Source organism: Choloepus didactylus, chromosome 6, assembly GCF_015220235.1.
Source record: "Choloepus didactylus isolate mChoDid1 chromosome 6, mChoDid1.pri, whole genome shotgun sequence".
Lineage (NCBI taxonomy): Eukaryota > Metazoa > Chordata > Mammalia > Pilosa > Megalonychidae > Choloepus > Choloepus didactylus.
In genome coordinates, this window is record NC_051312.1 from 73,704,715 (window position 1) to 73,728,540 (window position 23,826).

Consider the following 23,826-nt stretch of genomic DNA (forward strand, 5'->3'; position numbering starts at 1 on the left):
AGACGGCCTGTCGGCCCAAAAATCATTGTCTCTGAATTGCAGTAACTCTGATGGTTTTATAGTATCAAAATATGGGCTGGTTTTAGGATAATGAGCACAATGGCTCAAGATGATGAGGTTAGAGATGATCTAATCATTGAGCATGTGCAGACTGATGATATGCTTAGTCATAGAACATATGTCAGAAAATGGCAGTCTTAAAATTATGATGGGTGTGATTTTTAGTATTATAAAGAGGTATAGGTTACTTATAGATTTAGGTTTAAGCTACTGCACATGTCAGGTGGGTCCATTTTGGTTAGATCCAGCTTCAAGATAGCCTTGGAATTGGGGTGGGTTATTTGTGGGCTGACTCAGGGCCCTTCATTAATAAACAGGGGCTGTCTTTAGTGATCATAAGAGTTTCAAATGGATAAAGGGGTACAAGTGAGGGTCAGTCACAAGGTTTTTACAATCACAAGGGTGCATGATAAAGGCTATATATTTATACAGTCATTATCAGGATCAGGGCAATTGGATTACAGTTCAGAGATCTCATGTATTTCTGTCTATTCTAAAATACCAGAAGGTAAAAAGGAATATCTATATGATTCAGCAATCATAATCATCCCCTAAATCCTAACTTCTCAGAAACATGAGCACTGAGGTTAGTTAAATCAGAGAGAACCCTAACTGGGTCCCAGGATTCTTGCCTCCCTCAGATGCTGATAGGCCATGGCGAACCCTCTTTATAGGAGTTAATGACTGTATCTCTGTACTTGAAAAGAGGGTAATCCAAGTTCCAGGGTTTTTTTAATCAAAATTTTACTGAAATATAATATACATACAGATAAAGACGTAAATCATAAGTGTACTGCTTAATAAATTTTCACAAAATGAACACACCATGCAACCAGCACTCAGACCAAGAAATAGAACATTCCCAGAACTCTATATGCTCCCTTGTACTTCCCACCAGAGGTGATCACTACAAATTATGTTTGCTTCTTTTTGATCTTTATAAATGGAATCATGCATGTAATATGTATTCTTTTGGGACTGTGTTTTTGTTTGGCTGGTCGGTTGGTTTAGTTAATTAATTTATTTTTGCACAAGTTTATTTTTGTAAGATTCATTCACTTTGTGAATCATCATTATAGTTTGTTAATTCTCATTGTTGTATTGCATTCCACTATATAAATATACCTTCTAATATAGATTGTCTCAAGGTTTTAAAAATCAGATTATTTCCTAATTCTTCTGGCTCCTTCTCCAATTCCCACTAAGACTAACTAATTTCCTTCAGTGCTTTGTGTGATTTGCATTTATTTGGCTCACCTAGGAGTTTTAAAGTGAATCACTTAATGCCTGTCTTTTAAGACTTTGCTTGACTCTAAAGTCAGAATGCTATAGACATACTAATGATAATTATTAGATTCATAGTTTTTATTGCCAAGCTGTTGTAAGTGCAATGGAGAGTAAAAATGGAGAGCTTTGTGTCAGTATGCCTGGGCATCTGAGTGTAAGCCCTGGTCTGCCTGCCACTTAGTAGTTATATAAGAGCAAGTTACTTCATTTCTCTGTGCTTGAATTATCTCACCTATAAAATGGGGATGATGATAATATTAACTAACTGTTCCGGTTTGCCAATGCTGCCCTTTTGAGTCTCTGAGTCAGCACGTTTATATGGCTCCTCAATGGGTGGGGCCACGCCTCCATGCAAATATCCCATCAGTTATCATCTACAGTTGGGTGGGGCGCATCTCCATGCAAACAACCTAATCCAAACGTTCCAACTTAATCCCCACTACTATGTCTGCCCCACAAGATTGCATCAAAGAATATGGCTTTTTCTGGGGGACATAATACATTCAAACTGGCACAGGTGGGAACAACACATGTGGTTTGCAACCAGAGACAATTTCTTGAATATATGTCATCTTTTATTATTTAATATGCCCTATGGTCTGGCTAGGCCATTATATAACTTCCACATTTGTATTTATGGGAGAAGGGTAGAATAAGCTTCCTCTCCGCTACCTGAAAATTTTAGGATTCTATACTATGATGTAATTGTTGGTTTGTCTGTCTGTCTCCTCCACAAGTATTTAATGACTACTGTGTACCAGATCCTATGTCACTTAGGATACAGAAATGAAAAGACAGGGCCCTTGCCGTCAAGGATCTCAGATTCTAATGAAGGTTGGTAAACAGATGACACAGTGTGATAAGGATGTGAATGGAAAATTGTTCACAGTTCAGGCAAAGGATCAGTAACTGGGAGGTTCAGAGAATGCCTCACAAAGGGGAGCTCACCTGAGCTGTTTCTTGGAAGAATAAAATTTGGCCAACAGGAGCATTCTGTCTCAGTTTGCTCCATGGACTAGTATTGGTGGATAGCAGTTGCTCTCTGAATGTTTTCTTAATGACTGAAAGAACGGCGCACAAATGAGCTGCCTGATGAAAGGCAGAGCTTTCACCCTTCTCTGGCGAGCCTAGTGAGATACCTAATACATGAACGTGGGTCTTTGGAAAGCTCTTTCAGTACAGCTTATTTATCCGGAAGAGTAGGAGCACAGATTTGCCAGAAGGCTCATCATCTTTTTGCCAATCTGGAATTTTTAAAAAGAAAATGTGGGGGCAGGTAGAGTGTTGGCAAAGAAGATAGGTAGAGGCTAAAGAATAAAGAGGTCCTTCTAGCATCAACCTTCCCCAGCTAGATGAGGCTGCATTGCTTGGGTGCACATCCATTTCTAGAAACCTGTTTCATGTGATTGCTGGGCAGAACCAGGCAGTTGCTGTGTGAAATGGAAGAGAGGTTGTACCTGGCTGGGTTCAGGGTCTTTCCAGCTGGTTTTTGACTCTAATATCACTATGGATCCTCCCCAGGTCTCCTCCATGGGGGCTTGGAAATGAGGGGAGCGCATGAAGTGAGCATCTTTTCAGTCAACTAGACTGTGCCTTTCATCTCTACATCTCCGCATCCGAACACAAAATCCAGCACAGAATGACCTTTAACTGAATATTTATTGAAAAATGATTCAATCAGTGAATCCATGAAGACCAGCCATTGCTGTAGGGAAGACTTGTTTCACTTATAACACTGCTCTGTCCATTCTTCAAGTTGGAGGTGCAAAGCACATTTATCAAGCACCTATTGGTTGGCAGACACAGGTACTGGGCACTTGTACCTGAATTATCTTTTCTAAGCTTCACAACATCCCTATAAAGATAGATATTATTTCCGTTTTATAGATAAAGAACCTGGAGCCTTGGAAATTTAAGGTCTAAGGCATCACAACTAAATGTCTGGACAGGAATTCAAACTCAGGTCTATCTGTCTTAAAAGCTTGTGATCTACATTATAACACCTTGTTCAGGGGCAGAGTCCACCCTCACCTGGAATCACTAAACTATTGGGGAGACCATGGATAATCTTCGAGGAAAGAACCAACCCTGCAGCCTGAGCTATCAGGTGCAAATCTTTAATTAATAGATCCACAGCCTAGTTGGAATTCTCCTCCAGAAACTCCAGCACACTAGGAAAATGGGTCTGCATCATGTCTCAGGCTCTGAGAAGACCATCTGGGCAAGGGTCTTCCAAAGCTAGTGATTGGGACCAGAGCAGGAGTGTGCTGGGCACACAATGGCTTTTAGCCATGCAGTGGGATGACTGGAGCCAGAGACTCTGTGCAGAAGGACTGGATGTTGGAAATGGCTCTCCTTAGCCAATGAAATATGTAATTGGAATATTTGCTTTTAAGCATAACTGAAAATGGCCCCAGGCCAAATTCTAGCTAGAAAGTTGGCCACTGGATCCCCAAACAATACTTTAAATAAATGTAGCAAGCTCTGTAGGGAAACTGCCATTTACTGTGTGCTGGCTCTGTCTTAGAAATTCTCAGGGTTTTTATGGTTTTATTTGTTGTTTTAGGGGAAGAAAGGCAATTGGATATTTCCTTCCCCATGTGAATAAAAGGAACATAATTTATTCTTTCTATTCAAATCAACTAAAAGGAAAATCCTGGCCTGGATACCTTGATTCTGAGATCCAGATTCCAGAATCTACTTGTTTAGTATCTTACATGCAGTCGTGGGGGATGTACTCAGGATGTGGAAAGAGTCCTGGTCTGGAAGTCATAGCCTCTGGAATTCATCTGAATTCTAGCACGAATCAGCTGGGTAATCCCAGACCTTCTCTGACTTTCAGGGCTAGACTTGATGAGTTCTGAGAACACCAAATAACACTCTTAGCCCCATGCTTCCTGAAGCTAGTGAAGGGTGACAGCATGTCCCTTGCACACTACTAATGCTGAAAGGGGGAGCAATCACTGTCCCTAGGTGGGCAGGCCTTTGGGGCTTTAGGATGATCCAAAGAGAAGGAACTGATGCAAGATGCCACAACCTCAGAGTCAGAAAGGGAAATGACTGTTATCTTAATGAGCCGCTCAGCCAGAGGGGCTCTATCTAATGGCCTAGGGTATGAGTGGGAGGCAGGAGGAGGAGGATCCCAGCAACAGGAGTTTGAGAGAAGAGGTAACTGCTGTTTGGTAGTTCCAGGTGCTGAACAGTATGTCCGACCTGATGGGATCTGTGGTGGGCACTGAACCACATCTATTAGGTGGAGGGCAGGCTGCTGAGCTAGGCTGAATTGAATGTGCAGCAGGTGCAGAAGCTGGAGATCCGGAGCCCTATCAGCAGGGTGACTTTTTTTCTTCAAGAACCATTTCCTCACCTTAATTGGCTCTCTAGGGCATGGGATCAGTGCAGACAATTCAGAACAGTACCTGTTACTGGGAGAGCAATTCCCCTGATGATGGAAAGGAGGCAGGCTGTGTTTTGGGGGATGTGCTTGCTGCTACTAGAACTGCCTGGAAGGCTATGGCTGTAACAGATTTGCTGAGAGAGTGAGTTCAAGGTGGCTGCAATTGGTGAAAGGGGTCTTGAAGGGGCCTCTTGCCTGCCAGAGCTCTCATTCAAGTGGAACCAGTCATGGTTGAGTGCTTTGGAGGCTATAGAACTGAAAAGCCCTTAGAATTCATCTTCAAACCCTCACTGCACAGTAGGAGCTCAGAAAGGGCTAGACTCCTGCTGATGGTCACATAATTGGTGACTTGCAGAGGCAGAACAAAAGCTAGCTCTCTTGCTTGCCAGGCCAGTGCTTGCCTTGGCTTGGGGGCTAGCAGAAACTGCAGACCTGGACTGCGATACTGCCCTTGGATCCTGTCTCCCTGCAAGCCCAGTTGGAAATGGTGTCAGTGACCTTGTATGGAGTGTGTCAGTACATCAATCCTTGGATTGACCCCAGGTATTTGGGGTAAAAGGAGATAGAGGTGTCTCCTGGGTCAGTGAGAATCTATCAGATGAGATGAATCCAGACTCATCTTTCCTGTACCTTCTGCATGCACTGTGGGTACTTTCTCTGCACAGAAAGTCTGTTTCACAGTCATGTGTTTCCTAGGAGCATGGGCTTGGAAGGCCGTGGATCCTTCTCCAACCTGAGTTAGTTATCTGGTTCTCGTGAATCTTTGTTCAGATCTGCTACCTGGCCCTGCCCCATAGTCCCTGGATCCTCCTGCCTAATCTCAGTTTATTCTCTGTTCTTTCCTGAGGTGGTATTTTTCCTGACCTCACTTCACTATTGTCTCTCTGTGCTATGCTTCCAAATCCTCTGGCTTCATCCCTGATCACTCCCCAGATTCGGGGCTTGCATTTTTAGCTACCAAAAGCTTCCCTATTGTTTGCGGTTCTGAACAGAAGCTTCTTAGCATGGTCTTCAAGGCTCTTTCCAATCTGTCCCCAAACTGATTTTATAGCCTTATTTCCTGCCATTCCTCTTTATTTTCTAGCCTTCCTAATCTTTCGCCAAAGAGGCCTTACACTTTGATATCTATAATCCTCTGTTTATGCTATTCCCTCCTCCTGAAATTCTCTTTCCTGTTTAGTAACATGCTACCCAAACCTGAAGGTACAGCTCAAATGTGACCCAGGTATCAAAATTAGAGTCACAGGGATGGCGTGAGCTTGGAATCAGAATTGAGCTCCAGAGAGTTAGGATGGAACAATTTAAGTAGCTGTTGCTTTAGGTCAGAGGTTAGCAAACTTTTTCTGCAGAGGTGCAGATAATAAATATTTTTTACTTTGTGGGCATACTGTCTCTGGCACAACTACTTAACTCTGCCATGGTAGTATGAAAAAACCATAGACAATACAGAAATGAATGGGCATGAATGTGTTCAATAAAACTTTATTTACAAAAACAGATTGTAGTTCGCTGAGCCCTGCATTAGTTTCCATCTGGGGAAATTGGGTGGGTTTGAATTTGTGTGTGGCGTCAAGTAGAAATAGCGGTGCAAGAGATAGACTGGGCCAGAAAGATATGGGGGAAGGGAACGTCACGTGGGGAATAGTATAGATGAGGCTCACAGAGGAGAGGGCAGGGCAAATATTAGGAACAGGAAGGAGTTAATTTTGGGTGAAATATTGGATGCTTGAAGGAGAGAAGTGGAAACTCTTATTTGGAAAGGAAATTTAGTGTCAAATTGTGAAGGGGCTCAACAAGTTTAAGCTCTTCTTTAGACATGGGGGAGTCACTGAAGGTTTTTGATCAATGGCATATGATCAGATCTATATTTTTAAAAGGTCATTCTGGCCCAGTGAGAAGGATGATTGGAGGAGAAGGATAATTGCAGGAAGACCTACTAGGAGGCTGTGGTAGTTGTCCGGGACATTGTTGGACCTTGGAGCAGTGCTGGTCTGCATGCCTAAGAATTACTTGGGAAACTTGTGGCCCCACACCCACATCCGAGAGATTCGCAGTTGATGGATTCAGGATTTCTAATAAACCCTCCAAATTTGGAAATCACTGGTCCAGGCAGGGGAGGAGGAGGCCTGGTTTTGATGAGGGTATGGGTGCCGGGGAAAACAGGGCATGGCAACTGCCCTCTTCCTCCTATTGCCTTACTTTTTTCATGATAGGCCATCCACTTCACTCCTCTATCTTCACAGACCACTGCCCCAACATCCTATCTTGGTCATGTCCCTCTGGTTCTCTTTGAAATGACTCTTCTGTCCTGTTCTTTCCATTTCTACCCTCATTCAGGATCCCGTTAATGCTCAGCTGTAAAAGACTACTCCTGACTTCCCTATCTCCAATCCACCAAGATAATCATAAAGCCCAGCTCTGTCACTCTCCAGAACCTTTTCTGTCTGCCTTTGACTTTAGGATAAAGGTCAGGCTTCTTAACATTCAGGGCTCTTCCAGAACTTACCCTCCTGCCAAACTTCCAAGTGACCACCCTGTCACTCCACCTCATCTGATTGCTCTGTGCTTTTGAAATTATCCTGTACATGTCATCTTGTCCCATCCTAATGTCTTTTCTCTAACTCAATCCTGTTTTCTCTTCCCTTTTTTTTTCTCCCTGCTTGTGTTGTGACCATGCCTTCCTGGGGAGTAGAGTTAGCTGCCAGGGGACACCTCCCAGGACCTTCATGCATCAAAATGTGTGTCTTCTCCATCTGAAGTCCTAATTCTCTGCTTGTGACGGACAATTGGTCACTATGGCAACTGACTGTGACGTCACAGGATAAGGACTTCAGGTGAAGTGGCAGGAGCAGGTGAGTGTGTAGGAGACAGATTTTAATGTCTGGCGAAGGCCCCCCCTCCCCCCTCCTTTAGTGCCGGGGGCATAGAGGAATATCTCGGGCTCCTGCTGATTTTTAAAATGATGCGGTGAGAGTGTGTGCCTGGCATCTGCGTGCTGCAGCAGTGTGGGGCTGACAGTGTGTGTCAACTTGAGCTCTGGCTGTGCAGGCACCGCTGCTGCGTGAGCCTGTTATTCTATTCTGGATTGCTATTCTGATACCCAGATTGCATCATTCTTCCTATGTATAAACAGGGGGTCCCCAGGGCCCTGCAGCTACTCACTTCTCCACCAACACTGTTGTTGTGATGAGCTCTATTTAAATGAGCTGCCGGATCGGGGCAGATTCCAGCCTCACATGAACACTGTCATTTTGGGGAACATGGAGGGCTGAAGGATTTTTGGATCGAGTCCTAAAAGGCTGAGAGTGATGGCCTCCTGAGCTGTGCAGAGGGCGACAAAGCTAGTTCCTGAAAGTTGAAACTCTCATTTTCTTTCTTCTGAGCTTCTAATCCAAGGCACCCAGAGGATTAGGAAGGAGATGCAGCTAGGAAGAGAGTCGCCTCTTTGAGGTCTCCCTCTTGCTGTTCAGTTTGGGAAATTTTGCTGCAGAGCCTTGGAGATAAACAGGAACAGGAGTCGTCAACCAAGCTCTTTCTTGCAGGAGCATCTCAGGTGAGCTGGAGAATTGCAGTCCTGGCTAAGGATGCATCAAAGAAAAGAGGAGAGGATTCAGGCTGCCCCTTCTACCCCACCTGGTACCCGGCTCCCTGAGGCTTGGGGCCTGCAGCCCAGCTGGCTGCAGTGTGCAGGGTGGGTGGTCTTGAGTGTTTGGTAGCACGATCCTCTGGGACCATGTTGGTTTCACCTGTCGCTCGTCTGACTTCTCTCCCAGGTGCTGCTCTGATCACAGGGCAGAAGGAGCCAAAGGTAAGCCTGCTGGCAGCCAGGGGCAGGAGCAGCAGCCACTTCAGGGGTTGTTTTGGATGAAAATCTATCTGTCTAGCAGGGACTCAGTATCTCAGAAGTGGGTACAATGTGTTTCTCGAAGGTGGTACTGCTCTGAATTACGGACCAGAGGAAGGCTTCAGAGGCTTGTGCGGCGGGGGCCTTAGCTGATTCCCAGTATACTTGGGGATACCCTTGGGTGGGAGTTCAGGACTGATAAGTGAACAGGAGATGAGGGTGGCCAGCCTGTCAGCAGATATAACCAGAAAGATTTTTTTCCCTTAAGTATTGGCTGACAGAGGCATAGGGAGATAAGAGTGTCTTATCTGTGGCCACAGAGGTAACCAAGGACTGCTTAGTGGGCCAAGGTATCAGCTATGTTTTACAAGGGCTTTGTGGTTTTTGGTCAAGCCCCATCCTCTCTCTAGGCCTCCACGTCATCTTCTGTATGGCGAAGGGCATTGGCTAGATGAACAGTGAAGCTCTGTCCAGCTTTGGTTCTACAGGTGAGAGATGGCAGAGGAGCATGAGGCTGCTCCAGAGGATGCCACTTCTCTGTTGGGGCCGGAGCTTGGGCCCCAGTTGCAACATTTCATGGAGTCCTGAACAAGAGCTGTGGAATGAAGGGCTTCCTAACTTTCAGAGGATTGCTTAGGGCTGGGCTCAGACTTATGCACCTGGAGTATATGTTTTCCTACATGGTGGCCTAAGCTAACCCACTGCCAGCTTTGTGAGTGCTCCTTTGGCTCCTTGGAACTTTTTTTCTACATAAGCCCTTGGTGCTCCTGTTGCCTTGGCCCTGCTGATCAAGTCTGAAGGGTGGACTACCCATCCCTTGCTGCCTCCCTAGTTCCTGGGCTCAGCACGTCTCTCCTGGCCCCAGCAGAGGTCATCATGATGTCAAACCTCAGGCTGCACCCTAAGCTTGTTCATGGGTCCTTCAGTTGTGCTGGGAGTTAGGGGAGGTAAGATGTGTCCTCCAACTTAATGGCAACCCCCAGGGTGCCGGGGTATCAGGAGACCCTTCTGACTGTTGGGAATCTGCCCTCTTCTTTTCTCTGCCAGAGGGGAAATATATCACAGCTGCATTCAAAGTCTTACCTTCTTGGAGTCTCTTTTGAAAACTGGGCAAGTGCTACTCCACAGCCTGACTTACTTAGTTGCAGGAGCTGTCAGGTTCAGTCACAGGATAAAGGGGCCCTCCCTCTAAGGCACTGGGAAGTTTTAAACCTGGACCCCATCTCCTGAAATTCTGATGTAATTGGGATGGGTTGTGCACTGGATATCAGAATGTTCACAAGTTCCTCATGTGATTCAAACTTGTAGTGAAGTTTGAGAACCACTGCTGTAAAGATTGAAGCTGCCCCAGATTTATTTTCTGCAGGGAGAAAAACTCCATTCCACTTGCCTTTTCTTAAAGATTGAATTTCTTAAAACTTTAAGCATAGTTGGGCTGGCTCCCAGCTCCATCTGTATTCCTGGAGTTCTGAGCTGGGTCTACGTCATCATTAGAGTCTGATCATTATTATGGAATATTTTATTTATTTATGATCAAATTATCTAGTTCATTAAAATAGATTATCTTGTTTATAATTGAATTAGAGAGGACTGTAGTATAGTAGAAAGGGGATGGGTTCTAGAGGCCAACAGACTTGGGTTCAAATCATAGTTCTGCCACTACTTTGTATGATCTTTGATAGTTGATGTACTTTCTCAGAGCCTTAGTCCCTCCAACTGAAAAATGGGGATAATGCCTACTGCTCAGAGATGGTTTGAGGATTAAATGAGATAACACATGTAAAGTACCTGGTGCAGGGAGTCCTGGTAAACAGATGTAAATTTGTCCTACACCTCCCAGGGACCAAAAGAGCTGTCTCTGGTGACAAATGAACTAAATGTCCTCAGCTTTCAGAACTGTTCTCCCAAGCCCTCAGGCCCCCAAGGGGCATTTCTGGTTCTGTGGCCTCTTCATTCTGGAAATGGTGGTCTATATATCTGTATATAAAATAAAAGCTCAAGGCTGTTACTCTAATAATTCAAATAGAAAAAAGCAATATGGCTAAATAATAGTTTATGTAATATGTGATTTAAATATGTTTTCATAACTAAATTAATATTAAATATTGGAAGTAAATGTTTGGTTATTTTACATACAGCCATAGCTCTAAAATGCTTAAGTTCAAATTGTCTAAAATAAAACTTTGTTATGATGTCCTCATTGAAAATTGGGGGATCTTTTCAAGAAGAAGTTCACTTGATGGAGGTTAGGGAACTTCTGAGGGAAGAGAAGGATTTCCAGTCAAAGAGGTTGTCGCACAAAGAGAACACATGTCCTCTGTGTCCACTCCCCGCCTCTCTGGGAACTGTGCTTGCACCATTGCAATGATTCTCCACCCTTTTCAGAGGAGCTTGTCTTTTAACTACAGGCCTGCCTTCAGATACATGCCTGTCCCCTGACTTCCTGACAGGGATGGTAGCCAGGCTGCCATTTGCCTGTCTGTCCTTTCTCGTCTTGCTCAGGGGAGCATTTCTGAAGCCTGGCAGCAGTAGGCAGAGTATTAGGGTTGGATAATCCATACTTTCCTACTATTTCTGTTTTCCTCATTTTAAGTATGTAGAATGTGAAGTTCAAAGAAATGGGGTGACTTGCGCAAGGTTACACAGTCAGATAGTGCCAGCCCAGGGCCTGGAACCCACATTTCCTAATTCACATCCCTTCCCAAGCAGCATATATCTTCTCTGGATCAGGCCTGATCCCTTTATATTCCCAGGCTGGCTTTTTTCTGAAATCCATGAAATTTCAAGATGGCTTCTTACTACGTTCAAGGGTTGTGAGTGCAAGGAATACACATGGAATACACAAACCCAAAAGAAAGATAATTGATCAACCTGCTAAAAATCATGCAATATCCTTTAATACCAATTATGGATTATTTTGGATACAGATAAATGAATAGATAATTATAATTCAATGTGATAGTGTTATACTAGAAGGATGTTCAGGGTGCTGTGGGAACCCAGAAGAAGGAATAATTAACTCATCCTGGGGGAAATCAAACCCTGTTTCTCAAAGGTAGAACATTTGAGCAGGTCTGAAAGAATGAATAGGAGTTATCTGAAAGTGATGGGAGGAAGAAATATTTCAGGGTGGGGGGTGAGGGGAACAACAGCATTTTCAAAGATGCAGTCATGCAAGGGTTTGGTGTATTCAGGAACTAGCAGAGAGGTCGGGCATGGCAAGGACAGAGTGTGTGGCAGGTGAGGCTAGAGATGAGACTAGAGAGCAATAAGGCCTGTTTGGAAAGGGCCTTGGATGCCAAGCTGAGGATTTGAGCCTTTAAGGCCAAAAGAGGTAGAGGATGTTGGATGAGGCCTTGTCTGTACTATTCAATTCTTTCTTTTTTCATTCTGTTAATGAGCCTATGTTGTTATGGCCAGTGTTTGAGCATCTGGTACCAGGGAGCTGGAAGCCTTGTGGAAAGCATTTTCAACAATTAGAGCAGCATCTCTGTCCTGGGGATGGATGAGGAGAGTCTGCCCAGGGTGAACCAACTGGAAGGGAGGGACAATCATCTGATTCCACTGGATGATTTCACCTGCAGAGGGCATCCTTCTCCACCTCTGGCCACTGTTCTTGGGAGACAGGAGAATATCCACGAGATTCCAGATACAATTCTGTCATTAAAGTTCATGGTTCTATGGTGGTTAGGAGAATTTATTTGGGGCAGGGAAGTTTTAAACTATTATTTTACATGATTTTGTGGATTGGGTGGGCTTGACTTTTGCTGCATAACAAACCACCCCAAAACTTAATGGTTAAAATAACAACTATGTGTTTAGTTTATGATTCTGCAGGGTTGCAGTTGGGGCTGGGTTGAGCTGGGTGGTTCTTCTGGTCTGGTCTTGGCATGGCTGATCTTGGCTGTGCTCACTTATGTGTCAGTGTTCAGCTGGTGGGTCAGCCAGGGTTGTCTGGGTTATGATGGCCTCAGGTGGAACACCTGAGACAGCTGAGGCATTGCTCTATGTGGTCTCTCCTCCCCCAGCAATATAATCTGGAGTTGTGCAGTCGTAGAGTTCTGAGAGCAAAAGCAGAATCATGCAAAGCCTCTTGAGGTCTAGGCTTAGAACTTGTTCAATCACTTCTGCTGCATTCTTTTGGCCAAAGCGAGTCATAAGTCCAGCCTTGATCAAAGGATGGAGAATAGACTCTACATTTCGATGGGAGGATTGCAAGCAAATGGATGCAGAGAGAGGAAAAATTTGTGATCATTTTTTCAATCTACCGTACAGGCTCCCTTGACTTTCATCACCAGGGAGAGTTGATAATTGTAGTTATTGCCTTACCATGCACAAATGGGATATGAGGAATCTTTCTAATTCAAAGTCAACATTCTTGGAGGATCAGGTGTTGTCTCACAAGCATTGTCTAATTTAATCCTCAAAGCAGCTCTTATTTTTCCTTTCTATTGTACATATAAAGAAACTGGGGCACAGAGAAGTTAATTAAGGTTAAGTGACCTGGCCCAAGATCACTGAGTGTTAAACCTGGTATTTGAACTTACGTTTGTCTGACTGCAAGTCTAAAGCAACTGCCACTGTGCCATTCATTTATATTTTGAAGATATGAGGCAGAGAAAATTCACTGCCATAGCCAGCGCCTTTCCAGGCCATCCTTATCCCTGGGCACAGGCACCTTTCCCTATCCAGGAGACTCACTTCCTTGTTCTCAGGGGGCTGACTGCTCTTTGGGTGGCCCTGAGGAGTAACTATAGTGCCCAAGGGGCAGTCTCATGCTCCTTAATAATAAGATGTCTAGCTCAGCAGCCCACTATACTGAGGAATGTTTTGGAGTCTTTTGCATTTCTCTGGGCATGGGGGCTAGGCTGGGAAGATAGTACAAGATGTGCAGAGGTAAAACATACATGTATGTGGTGCACCAAGTGTAGACTAGATGGAGATAGTCTAGCAAACAATGTCATAGCCCCAGAGAGCAGACTGATTGGTATTGAATGTACCAAGGGAAAAATACCTTCTAAATTATCAGGCAGGGATGCCTTGCTTTTCTCTGGCTGGTACCTTCTGGAAGCCCATAAAGTCTGAAATCTTTAAAGCAGTCCTGCTACGTGGTAGCTGTAGTGGCTGGAGCTGTGCCCTCAGCTAAACTGACCCTCTGGAGTTTGGTAGGAGCTGGGCTCTCAAGAGCTGTGGAATAGTTGTGGATACAGCAGGAAGGCATCTTACTGTCAGAACCAGGACAGGGTTAGGCTTGTGGTAGCATAGCTTATGGAGAGGGGAAGAAGCAAGGACATGGATGTGAGGAGATAGGCTGTAAGGCAGACCCCTAAAGGAATGGTCATATCTAGAATATGTAGGTGGTAAGTATAGGCTATGGCATCCAACATAACTTATTTTGGCCCAAATAGATATTGGCACATACCCTAGTGCTGTGTATTAATTAGAAAGCCTTGTATTTAGGCTTTATGTGCAGTCTGCCACATTGCTCTGACTCTCCTATCTTTCTCCCTGCCAGAACTCATCTCATGTCCTTGGTGTAGACGAGTGTACCTTACCAGGGATGTAAGTGAACATTTTTTTCTGCAGTGCTTTCCTACTGGGCAACCCAAGATGACCAGGGTAAGTTGGGACAAGGAAAGCAAGAGCTGATCCCTTTTAGAAATTTGTGGGGCCCCTGTCCATGTCACTCTATCAGCCCTTCTCTCCATATGACTCATTACCCCTCCATCAGTTTGTCTAAGCATCCATCCATCCTTCTATCCAAAAGAGAATCAAAATATTTGAGTTGGGGAAAGCAAAGTGAAGAGTTTCTATTAAGTGAAGATAAAGGCATCTCGCTTACTGTATCCACGGGGTTTTCTTTCTCTTACAACTCTTACTGAAAAATACCAGTGGAAAGCTTTTATTTCCTCCCCATCTCTAGGTTGAAACCCATGCACCAGCTTGGATTAAATGGGCTCATCAATCCTGCCTGTTTTTAACAACTAATACCTGTTTCCTGAATTTAGGAAAGTTCGTATTATGTACTGACTGACACCCCTTATGTTCCTCTCTCTCTATGAGAGTATCCTTGTCACTGCATTTTATTCACTCACTCATTTATTTTCTTCTTCTTATATATAATTCTTATTGAATGCTAGGGAGATAAAGACCCATGTTCTCAACCCTCAAGGAATTCAATTTAGTTAGTAAAACTTGTTTTTCTCCTTTTCTCCCCACCCTGCTGTGGGTTTGTCAGATGCCAGTTTGAGGACAAAGCTATTAGAATCCACATCAGTTTGGTGGCCTGTATGATTTAGGTTGAATTTGTGGAGGTAAGCATTTGGTAATAGGAAGTATTAGTGGAGACTTCAGCCTTTCTGTGCTTTATTCAAAAGAAGAAAAATGTGTGGTCATGTGGGCCACCTTACTGTGACTGTCCATGCCTTGCAAACAGCATACGACACTATGTATGATACACTTGTGGGGCTTGGTTTCATATGGCCAGCTGGACTGTCTGTATGAATCATGACTTATATCAGTGGTTTTCAAACTCTTAATACCTCTTCCTTCAGGTGGGTCTTACGTGGAAGCCCCATAGAGACAAAACAGACAAAAGATGAACTGCTCTGGTTGAAGTAGTACAGGTGATCCTGGTACTCTGCCCTTTTTCCTCCTTCTTGTCCCTGAAGTGTTTCCTCAGCATAGTTTGATGCCTGTGTGCAAGCTTGGGTATCCTTCTAACTGCCTCCAAAGATAATTGAACTGGCACCCAAGTTTTATCTCCATGTTCTGCTTCATTCTCCTGATACCCAGCATTCCAAACATGACTATTAAATGTGCTTATACTGCCAGGCTTTCATACACGACGTTTTCTTTTTCTGGAATGCCTTTCCACCTTCATGAAAAAGCTTACTCCTACTCATTCTAAGATCCTCTTATCTAAGAAGCCTTCCCCGTGTCCCACAGGCTGGCTTAGGTGTCCCTCTTTGTTTCTTTCTTGTACCATAACACTTAACGCACACATTCTTTTCTTCATTCACCTATCAAACATTTTTAAAGTCTTCTCTGTAAGCAGAATGTTTCCTATCCTTGAGGACTATTGGTGTTATCTCAGTTTTAAGGTTGAAAATGGGAAGTTCAGAACAAAGCGAACTCAGTCAGTGGCAGAACAGAGACCAAAATCAGATCCTTTAATTTCTAAAGCCCATGCTCTTTCTACCACACTGTTTAGCTTTCCCACTGAGTTTGCTGAGGGCTGTATGGTCTTGTAAGCCTTCAAGATTTTTTTCCCTGCCAAACACAAGGACACATTTTGAAGAGAATTATAGAATCTCTTCTTCAGGATTTCTTAAGCTTCAGAATCTAGGCTTTGCAGGTGAGCCCCTCCCTCCCAGGAGGTCCCTGAAGTCAGTGAGTGATGCCAGCCAGCTCTCCTGCTCCCAAATCTTAATTGATTAGGAGTCACTGGAAACTCCTGGCAAGCAGGATTCTTAACAAAGCAGAATCCCCCAAGCAGTTAGATGTTGTTTTGTCCGGTGGCAGGAGAGAAAGGTGACTTTTTCAGACCCCTTATTCCTACAGAAATTTGTGGAGATTTGTGGATAGGAGAACCTTGTAAGGGGGCATATGTAAGTATATTATATATAATGTATTCAGTCCATAGCACATCAGAAAGTGTAGTTTAAGGGAGATGAAGTCTGATCCCAACCTAAAGGTACCCCTGAAAAGGGTATTACCCAACTTCTCCCAAATCTCATCTTCTCCTGATGTTTTGCATCAGTCTTGGCAAGATATTTGCTGACCAAATGAATGAACAAATAAGAGGTCTAAGTACTCTCAGACCAAGGCATACCTTAGTTGTAGAAACACAGCTCTGAAAGTTGGTCTGCACTTGTTCTTTCTTGGCTGTATTTGATCATCTTTTTATGTACTCCACTTAGGGGCTTCCTCCTCTCTGAAGGCACATTCAATTTTCTGCTTTTGCTTATGCTTTCCCTCTCTTAACATTTTCCTCCTTTGTCTGCCTGGTGAACTTCTACTTTTTAATCTCCAACTCAAATATCACCTCTTTATGAAGTCTTTCCTGGTCACTCGTAGACTGAGCTCATGAAAACCTCCCATTGCTTCCTTACCACTGGGCGCATCCTTTTTATCACAGCATTTACCTAACTAATGGCTGCTCCCAACCCCCTCATAGGCTGTATGTGCCTTGAGTGCAGATCCCTGGCTTATTCATCTGACTATCTTCAGGCTCAGTGCAGGATCTGTATGAACAGCCTCTGAGGCAGCCTTTATTCTTTTGTCATGAAGGGTGCTTTCCTTCACCTGCTACCCCATGCCACTCCCAGGCAGCTCTCCAGAAGTGATTGCACTCCAAAATGGTGTCAGAATAGTCCTGCAGGACCCTAATCCCTAGAGCACTTGCTACGCCTTAGAGGTGGACCCAAATGAGGATATTATCAGTAACCCCAGAACCTTCTCCTTCCAGAACTGCTCTGAGTGTAAGGAGAAGAGGGCGGCACACATCCTCTGCACCTACTGCAACCGCTGGCTCTGCAGCTCCTGCACTGAGGAGCACCGGCATGGCCCTGCCCCTGGTGCCCCACTCTTTCCCCGAGCCCAGAAAGGATCTCCAGGTACCATCACCCTCTGCCTATTAGCTCACATGCTCTAAAGCAGTGCTGAACCCTAAACTCCCAGGAGAATAGCTCTATGACCTTGTTCCCCTCCTGGGGTTGTGGGTAGGGGTGGTCACAGAGCTTTTCCCAAAGGAAGGAAGTCCTTAGAGTCAAGGGGGTTTAAGGTCACTCTTAGCTTCCACTTTGGGGGTGGAGGTGGGTGAGATGGTACAGGGAGGAATAGTCTTGAATTATTATGGAAGTTAGCTGAGAGCTTTCACCTGTATTTAGAGCAATCATGCCTCATTTTTATTTGGTTACGATTAGAGGTTGTCCATTTGTCCATCCAGCACCATCTGTTTAAATGACAAAATCTTGAAAGTCTTTTCCCAAGCCCTTGAAATATGGGAAGAGTTTTAGCTTTTGTCAAATTTGCAGGAACCAGAGCTCATATTCTGTAGCTTGGAATCTGGCAAGCCTGGGTGACTGGTTTCAGCCCCATCATAACAGAATCCTGGTCATTAGGGGAGGTTTAGGTTGACTTTTGGAGGATTCATTATTCTGTAGGACATCCATATGTAGCAGTAGCAAGCACCTTCCTTGGCCTCCGGCAGGTAATGTGATACCTGGGGCATGATGGTGTGCTAGTTCTGGACAGTTGGATAAATCAAACCCAGCTAAGCCTGCATTCCTCTGTACTCCTATAACCTCACTGGCCCAGAGAAAGGCATCGCCTGTTTGCATCATGGTTCCTCCAAGCTCTGGGTCTCCGCGTACTCATTGAGGGCTGACAGCTGCTCAGTGAAGCTTAACTGAGAGGTCTGTCTGAGCAAGAGAAGCCCACTTTCTCCATCTTCGCTGGCAGGAGTGAATAGTGGATCTGGGGACTTTGCCTTGTACTGCCCTCTACATGCACAAGAAGTACTTAAGCTATTCTGCGAGACCTGCGATGTGCTCACGTGCCATAGCTGCCTCATAGTGGAACACAAAGAACACAGGTGGGACTGGCTGCTTGAAAGAGGGTTGGGAGGGCTCTTGACTTTTTAGTTGTGAGAGCTTTGGGCACCCAGTACAAAAAAAAAAAAAATCCTTAAGTTTTTCTCTGCTCCTGTTGTAGGGCTTCTCAGGAAAAGGCCTAATGGCACAAGAGCTTGCAGTCAGTATGGTTTGACTTTCCATATATGTAATCACAAGCCTCCATGGTCCTGACTCAGACAGTGCATTATAGGGATTCTTGTTAGGCTGGCTAGAATGGAACTCGGTGCTCCTGAGTTTTTTCTTTTTCCTCCCCTAGGTGCAGACATCTTGAAGAAGTTTTGCAAAACCAGAGGATGCTTCTGGAAAGTGTGACTACACAAGTGGCACATAAGAAATCTAGTCTACAGACTTCTGCGAAGCAAATTGAGGACAGGTAGTACAGACTAGTTCCTTGCCGGTGCTGGGAATGCCTTTTTCCCACACATCTTGATGTCAGGTATAGTGTTAATGAGGAGGACATGTAGTTAAGTAGACATGGGCAGATGTTCTAGAAGGCATATGTCCTGGCCTTAAATGTCCCAGGGTCAGTGAGGGGGTCTTAGGATCATTCTTTGGTAACTAAGGCCAAGCTAGGTCAGGATAATCAGAGTGAGTCTGGGCTAAAGCACATGCGTCTGAAAGTAATGGACTAGCCAAAGATGGGTGCTTGAGAACAAGGGCACAGAGAAGCTATTAGGGAAGAGATTGCTGTTAATCATGAGGATGCAACAAGTCAGTATCCCTTTATCACTCTCTTCCCAATGATTTCCATGTAAATCTACAAATGAGATGAAGTTGGTGGTACTTTAGGTAGGAAGAGAAGTCAGTAAGTACCGAGAGCTCATCGTGTGGCAGCCACTAAGTTGGGCATCATGTTTGCATTATTTCATTAAATTCTTACAATTCTTTGAGGCAGTAATTATCTCCATTGTACTGATGAGGTTTACTGATGAGATTCAGAGAGGTTAGGTGTCTAGTCTGAGATCACATGGTTAGTCAGTGAGCTGAGTTTGGAAGCTAGGTCTGTATAACTTCAAAGCCCATGCTTTTTTTTTAAATAAAAGCTTTATTCAGATATAATTTACATACCACAAATTTCACCCTTTTAAAGCATACAATTTAGTGGTTGCACAATTTAGAGTATACAACCATCACCAGTTTCTAATTTTAGAAAATTTCTTCATCCCACCCCCTAAGAAACTCCATACACATTAGCAGACCCTGATAACCTCTAACCCCCACCCCAAGCAAACATGAATCTACTTTCTGGCTCTTCCTATTCCCTTTTTTTTTTTTTTTTTAATCATCATTTTATTGAGATATATTCACATACCACGCAGTCATACAAAACAAATTGTACTTTCGATTGTTTACAGTACCATTACATAGTTGTACATTCATCACCTAAATCAATCCCTGACACCTTCATTAGCACACACACAAAAATAACAAGAATAATAATTAGAGTGAAAAAGAGCAATTGAAGTAAAAAAGAACACTGGGTACCTTTGTCTGTTTGTTTGCTTCCCCTACTTTTCTACACATCCATCCATAAACTAGACAAAGTGGAGTTTGGTCCTTATGGCATTCCCAATCCCACTGTCACCCCTCATAAGCTACATTTTTATACAACTGTCTTCGAGATTCATGGGTTCTGGGTTGTAGTTTAATAGTTTCAGGTATCCACCACCAGCTACCCCAATTCTTTAGAACCTAAAAAAGGTTGTCTAAAGTGTGCGTAAGAGTGCCCACCAGAGTGATCTCTCGGCTCGTTTTGGAATCTCTCTGCCACTGAAGCTTATTTCATTTCCTTTCACATCCCCCTTTTGGCCAAGAAGATGTTCTCCATCCCACGATGCCGGGTCTACATTCCTCCCCGGGAGTCATATTCCACGTTGCCAGGGAGATTCACTTCCCTGGGTGTCTGATCCCACGTAGGGGGGAGGGCAGTGATTTCACCTTTCAAGTTGGCTTAGCCAGAGAGAGAGGGCCACATCTGAGCAACAAAGAGGCATTCAGGAGGAGACTCTTAGGCACAAATACAGGGAGGCCTAGCCTCTCCTTTGCAGCAACCGTCTTCCCAAGGGTAAAACTTATGGTAGAGGGCTCAACCCATCAAAGCACCAGTCCCCTATGTCTGTGGTCATGTTAGCAACCATGGAGGTGGGGTAGGCGAATACCCCTGCATTCTCCACAGGCTCCTCAAGGGGGCACTACATCTTTTTTTTTTTTTTCCTTGTTTGTCTTTTTTCTTTCTTTTTTTTTTTTTTAACTTTCCCTTCTTTTTTAAATCAACTGTATGAAAAAAAAAGTTAAAAAGAAAACAAACATACAATAAAAGAACATTTCAAAGAGACCATAACAAGGGAGTAAGAAAAAGACAACTAACCTAAGATAACTGCTTAACTTCCAACATGTTCCTACTTTACCCCAAGAAAGTTACATAATATAGCAACATTTCAGTGAACTTGTTCCTACTACATCCATCAGAAATTAACAGACCATAGTCATTTCTGGGCATCCCCAGAACGTTAAATAGCTTATCTGTTCTTCTTGGATTATTGTTCCCCCTTCCTTAATTGCTCTCTACTGCTAGTTCCCCTACATTCTACATTATAAACCATTTGTTTTACATTTTTCAAAGTTCACATTAGTGGTAGCATATAATATTTCTCTTTTTGTGCCTGGCTTATTTTGCTCAGCATTATGTCTTCAAGGTTCATCCATGTTGTCATATGTTTCACCAGATCGTTCCTTCTTAACTGCCGCGTAGTATTCCATCGTGTGTATATACCACATTTTATTTATCCACTCATCTGTTGAAGGACATTTGGGTTGTTTCCATCTCTTGGCAATTGTGAATAATGCTGCTATGAACATTGGCGTGCAGATATCTGTTCGTGTCACTGCTTTCCGATCTTCCGGGTATATACCGAGAAGTGCAATCGCTGGATCGAATGGTAGCTCTATATCTAGTTTTCTAAGGAACTGCCAGACTGACTTCCAGAGTGGCTGAACCATTATACAGTCCCACCAACAATGAATAAGAGTTCCAATTTCTCCACATCCCCTCCAGCATTTGTAGTTTCCTGTTTGTTTAATGGCAGCCATTCTAACCGGTGTTAGATGGTATCTCATTGTGGTCTTAATTTGCATCTCTCTAATAGCTAGTGAAGCTGAACATTTTTTCATGTGTTTCTTGGCCATTTGTATTTCCTCTTCAGAGAACTGTCTTTTCATATCTTTTGCCCATTTTATAATTGGGCTGTCTGTACTATTGTCATTGAGTTGTAGGATTTCTTTGTATATGCAAGATATCAGTCTTTTGTCAGATACATGGTTTCCAAAAATTTTTTCCCATTGAGTTGGCTGCCTCTTTACCTTTTTGAGAAATTCCTTTGAGGTGCAGAAACTTCTATGCTTGAGGAGTTCCCATTTATCTGTTTTCTCTTTTGTTGCTTGTGCTTTGGGTGTAAAGTCTAGGAAGTGGCCTCCTAATACAAGGTCTTGAAGATGTTTTCCTACATTATCTTCTAGGAGTTTTATGGTACTTTCTTTTATATTGAGATCTTTGGTTCATTTTGAGTTAATTTTTGTGTAGGGGGTGAGGTAGGGGTCCTCTTTCATTCTTTTGGATATGGATATCCAACTCTCCCAGCCCCATTTGTTGAAAAGACCATTATGGCTCAGTTCGGTGACTTTGGGGGCCTTATCAAAGATCAGTCGGCCATAGATCTGAGGGTCTATCTCCGAATTCTCAATTCGATTCCATTGATCTATATGTCTATCTTTGTGCCAGTACCATGCTGTTTTGGCAACTGTGGCTTTATAATAAGCTTCAAAGTCAGGGAGTGTAAGTCCTCCCACTTCGTTTTTCTTTTTTAGAGTGTCTTTAGCAATTCGAGGCATCTTCCCTTTCCAAATAAATTTGATAACTAGCTTTTCCAAGTCTGCAAAGTAGGTTGTTGGAATTTTGATTGGGATTGCATTGAATCTGTAGATGAGTTTGGGTAGAATTGACATCTTAATGACATTTAGCCTTCCTATCCATGAACATGGAATATTTTTCCATCTTTGAAGGTCCCCTTCTATTTCTTTTAGTAGAGTTATGTAGTTTTCTTTGTATAGGTCTTTTACATCTTTGGTTAAGCTTATTCCTAGGTACTTGATTTTTTTAGTTGCTATTGAAAATGGTATCTTTTTCTTGAGTGTCTCTTCAGTTTGTTCATTTCTAGCATATAGAAACATTACTGACTTATGTGCATTAATCTTTTATCCCGCTACTTTGCTAAATTTGTTTATTAGCTCTAGTAGGTGTATCGTTGATTTCTCAGGGTTTTCTAGATATAAGATCATATCGTCTGCAAACAATGACAGTTTTACTTCTTCTTTTCCAATTTGGATGCCTTTTATTTCTTTGTCTTGCCGGATTGCCCTGGCTAGCACTTCCAGCACAATGTTGAATAACAGTGGTGATAGCGGGCATCCTTGTCTTGTTCCTGATCTTAGAGGGAAGGCTTTCAGTCTCTCACCATTGAGTACTATGCTGGCTGTGGGTTTTTCATATATGCTCTTTATCATGTTGAGGAAGTTTCCTTCAATTCCTACCTTTTGAAGTGTTTTTATCAAAAAGGGATGTTGGATTTTGTCAAATGCTTTTTCAGCATCTATTGAGATGATCAATTGATTTTTCCCTTTCGAGTTTTTAATGTGTTGTAATACATTGATTGTTTTTCTTATGTTGAACCATCCTTGCATGCCTGGAATGAACCCCACTTGGTCATGGTGTATGATTTTTTTAATGTGTCTTTGGATTCGATTTGCAAGTATTTTGTTGAGGATTTTTGCATCTATATTCATTAGGGAGATTGGCCGGTAGTTTTCCTTTTTTGTAGCATCTTTGCCTGGTTTTGGTATTAGGTTGATGTTAGCTTCATAAAATGAGTTAGGTAGTGTTCCATTTTTTTCAATGTTTTGAAAGAGTTTGAGTAAGATTGGTGTCAGTTCTTTCTGGAAAGTTTGGTAGAATTCCCCTGTGAAGCCATCTGGCCCTGGGCATTTATTTGTGGGAAGATTTTTGATGACTGATTGGATCTCTTTGCTTGTGATGGGTTGGTTGAGGTCTTCTATTTCTTCTCTGGTCAGTCTAGGTTGTTCATATGTTTCCAGGAAATTGTCCATTTCTTCTACATTATCCAGTTTGTTGCCATACAGTTGTTCATAATATCCTCTTATAATTTTTTTAATTTCTTCAGGATCTGCAGTTATGTCACCTTTTTCATTCATTATTTTGTTTATATGGGTCTTCTCTCTTTTTGATTTTGTCAGTCTAGCTAGGGGCTTGTCAATCTTGTTGATCTTCTCAAAGAACCAACTTTTGGTGATATTTATCCTTTCTATTGTTTTTTTGTTCTCTATGTCATTTATTTCTGCTTTAATCCTTGTTATTTCTTTTCTTGTACTTGGTTTAGGATTGGTTTGCTGTTCATTTTCTAGCTTCTTCAGTTGATCCATTAGTTCTTTGATTTTGGCTCTTTCTTCCTTTTTAATATATGCGTTTAGTGCTATAAATTTCCCCCTTAGCACTGCTTTTGCTGCATCCCATAGGTTTTGGTATGTTG

At 43.1% G+C, this 23,826-nt stretch overlaps 1 protein-coding gene across 1 annotated transcript in view; it reads left to right on the plus strand.

Moving 5' to 3' along the window:
- TRIM66 (tripartite motif containing 66) overlaps positions 1-23,826 on the plus strand; it is a 69,909-nt gene that overhangs the window by 12,509 nt on the left and 33,574 nt on the right. Inside the window, exons 3-6 of the mRNA XM_037840045.1 lie at positions 14,104-14,207; positions 17,059-17,206; positions 18,054-18,186; positions 18,483-18,599. Of these exons, the coding sequence (XP_037695973.1) occupies positions 14,104-14,207; positions 17,059-17,206; positions 18,054-18,186; positions 18,483-18,599 (502 nt within the window). The remainder of the gene's footprint in view (positions 1-14,103; positions 14,208-17,058; positions 17,207-18,053; positions 18,187-18,482; positions 18,600-23,826) is intronic.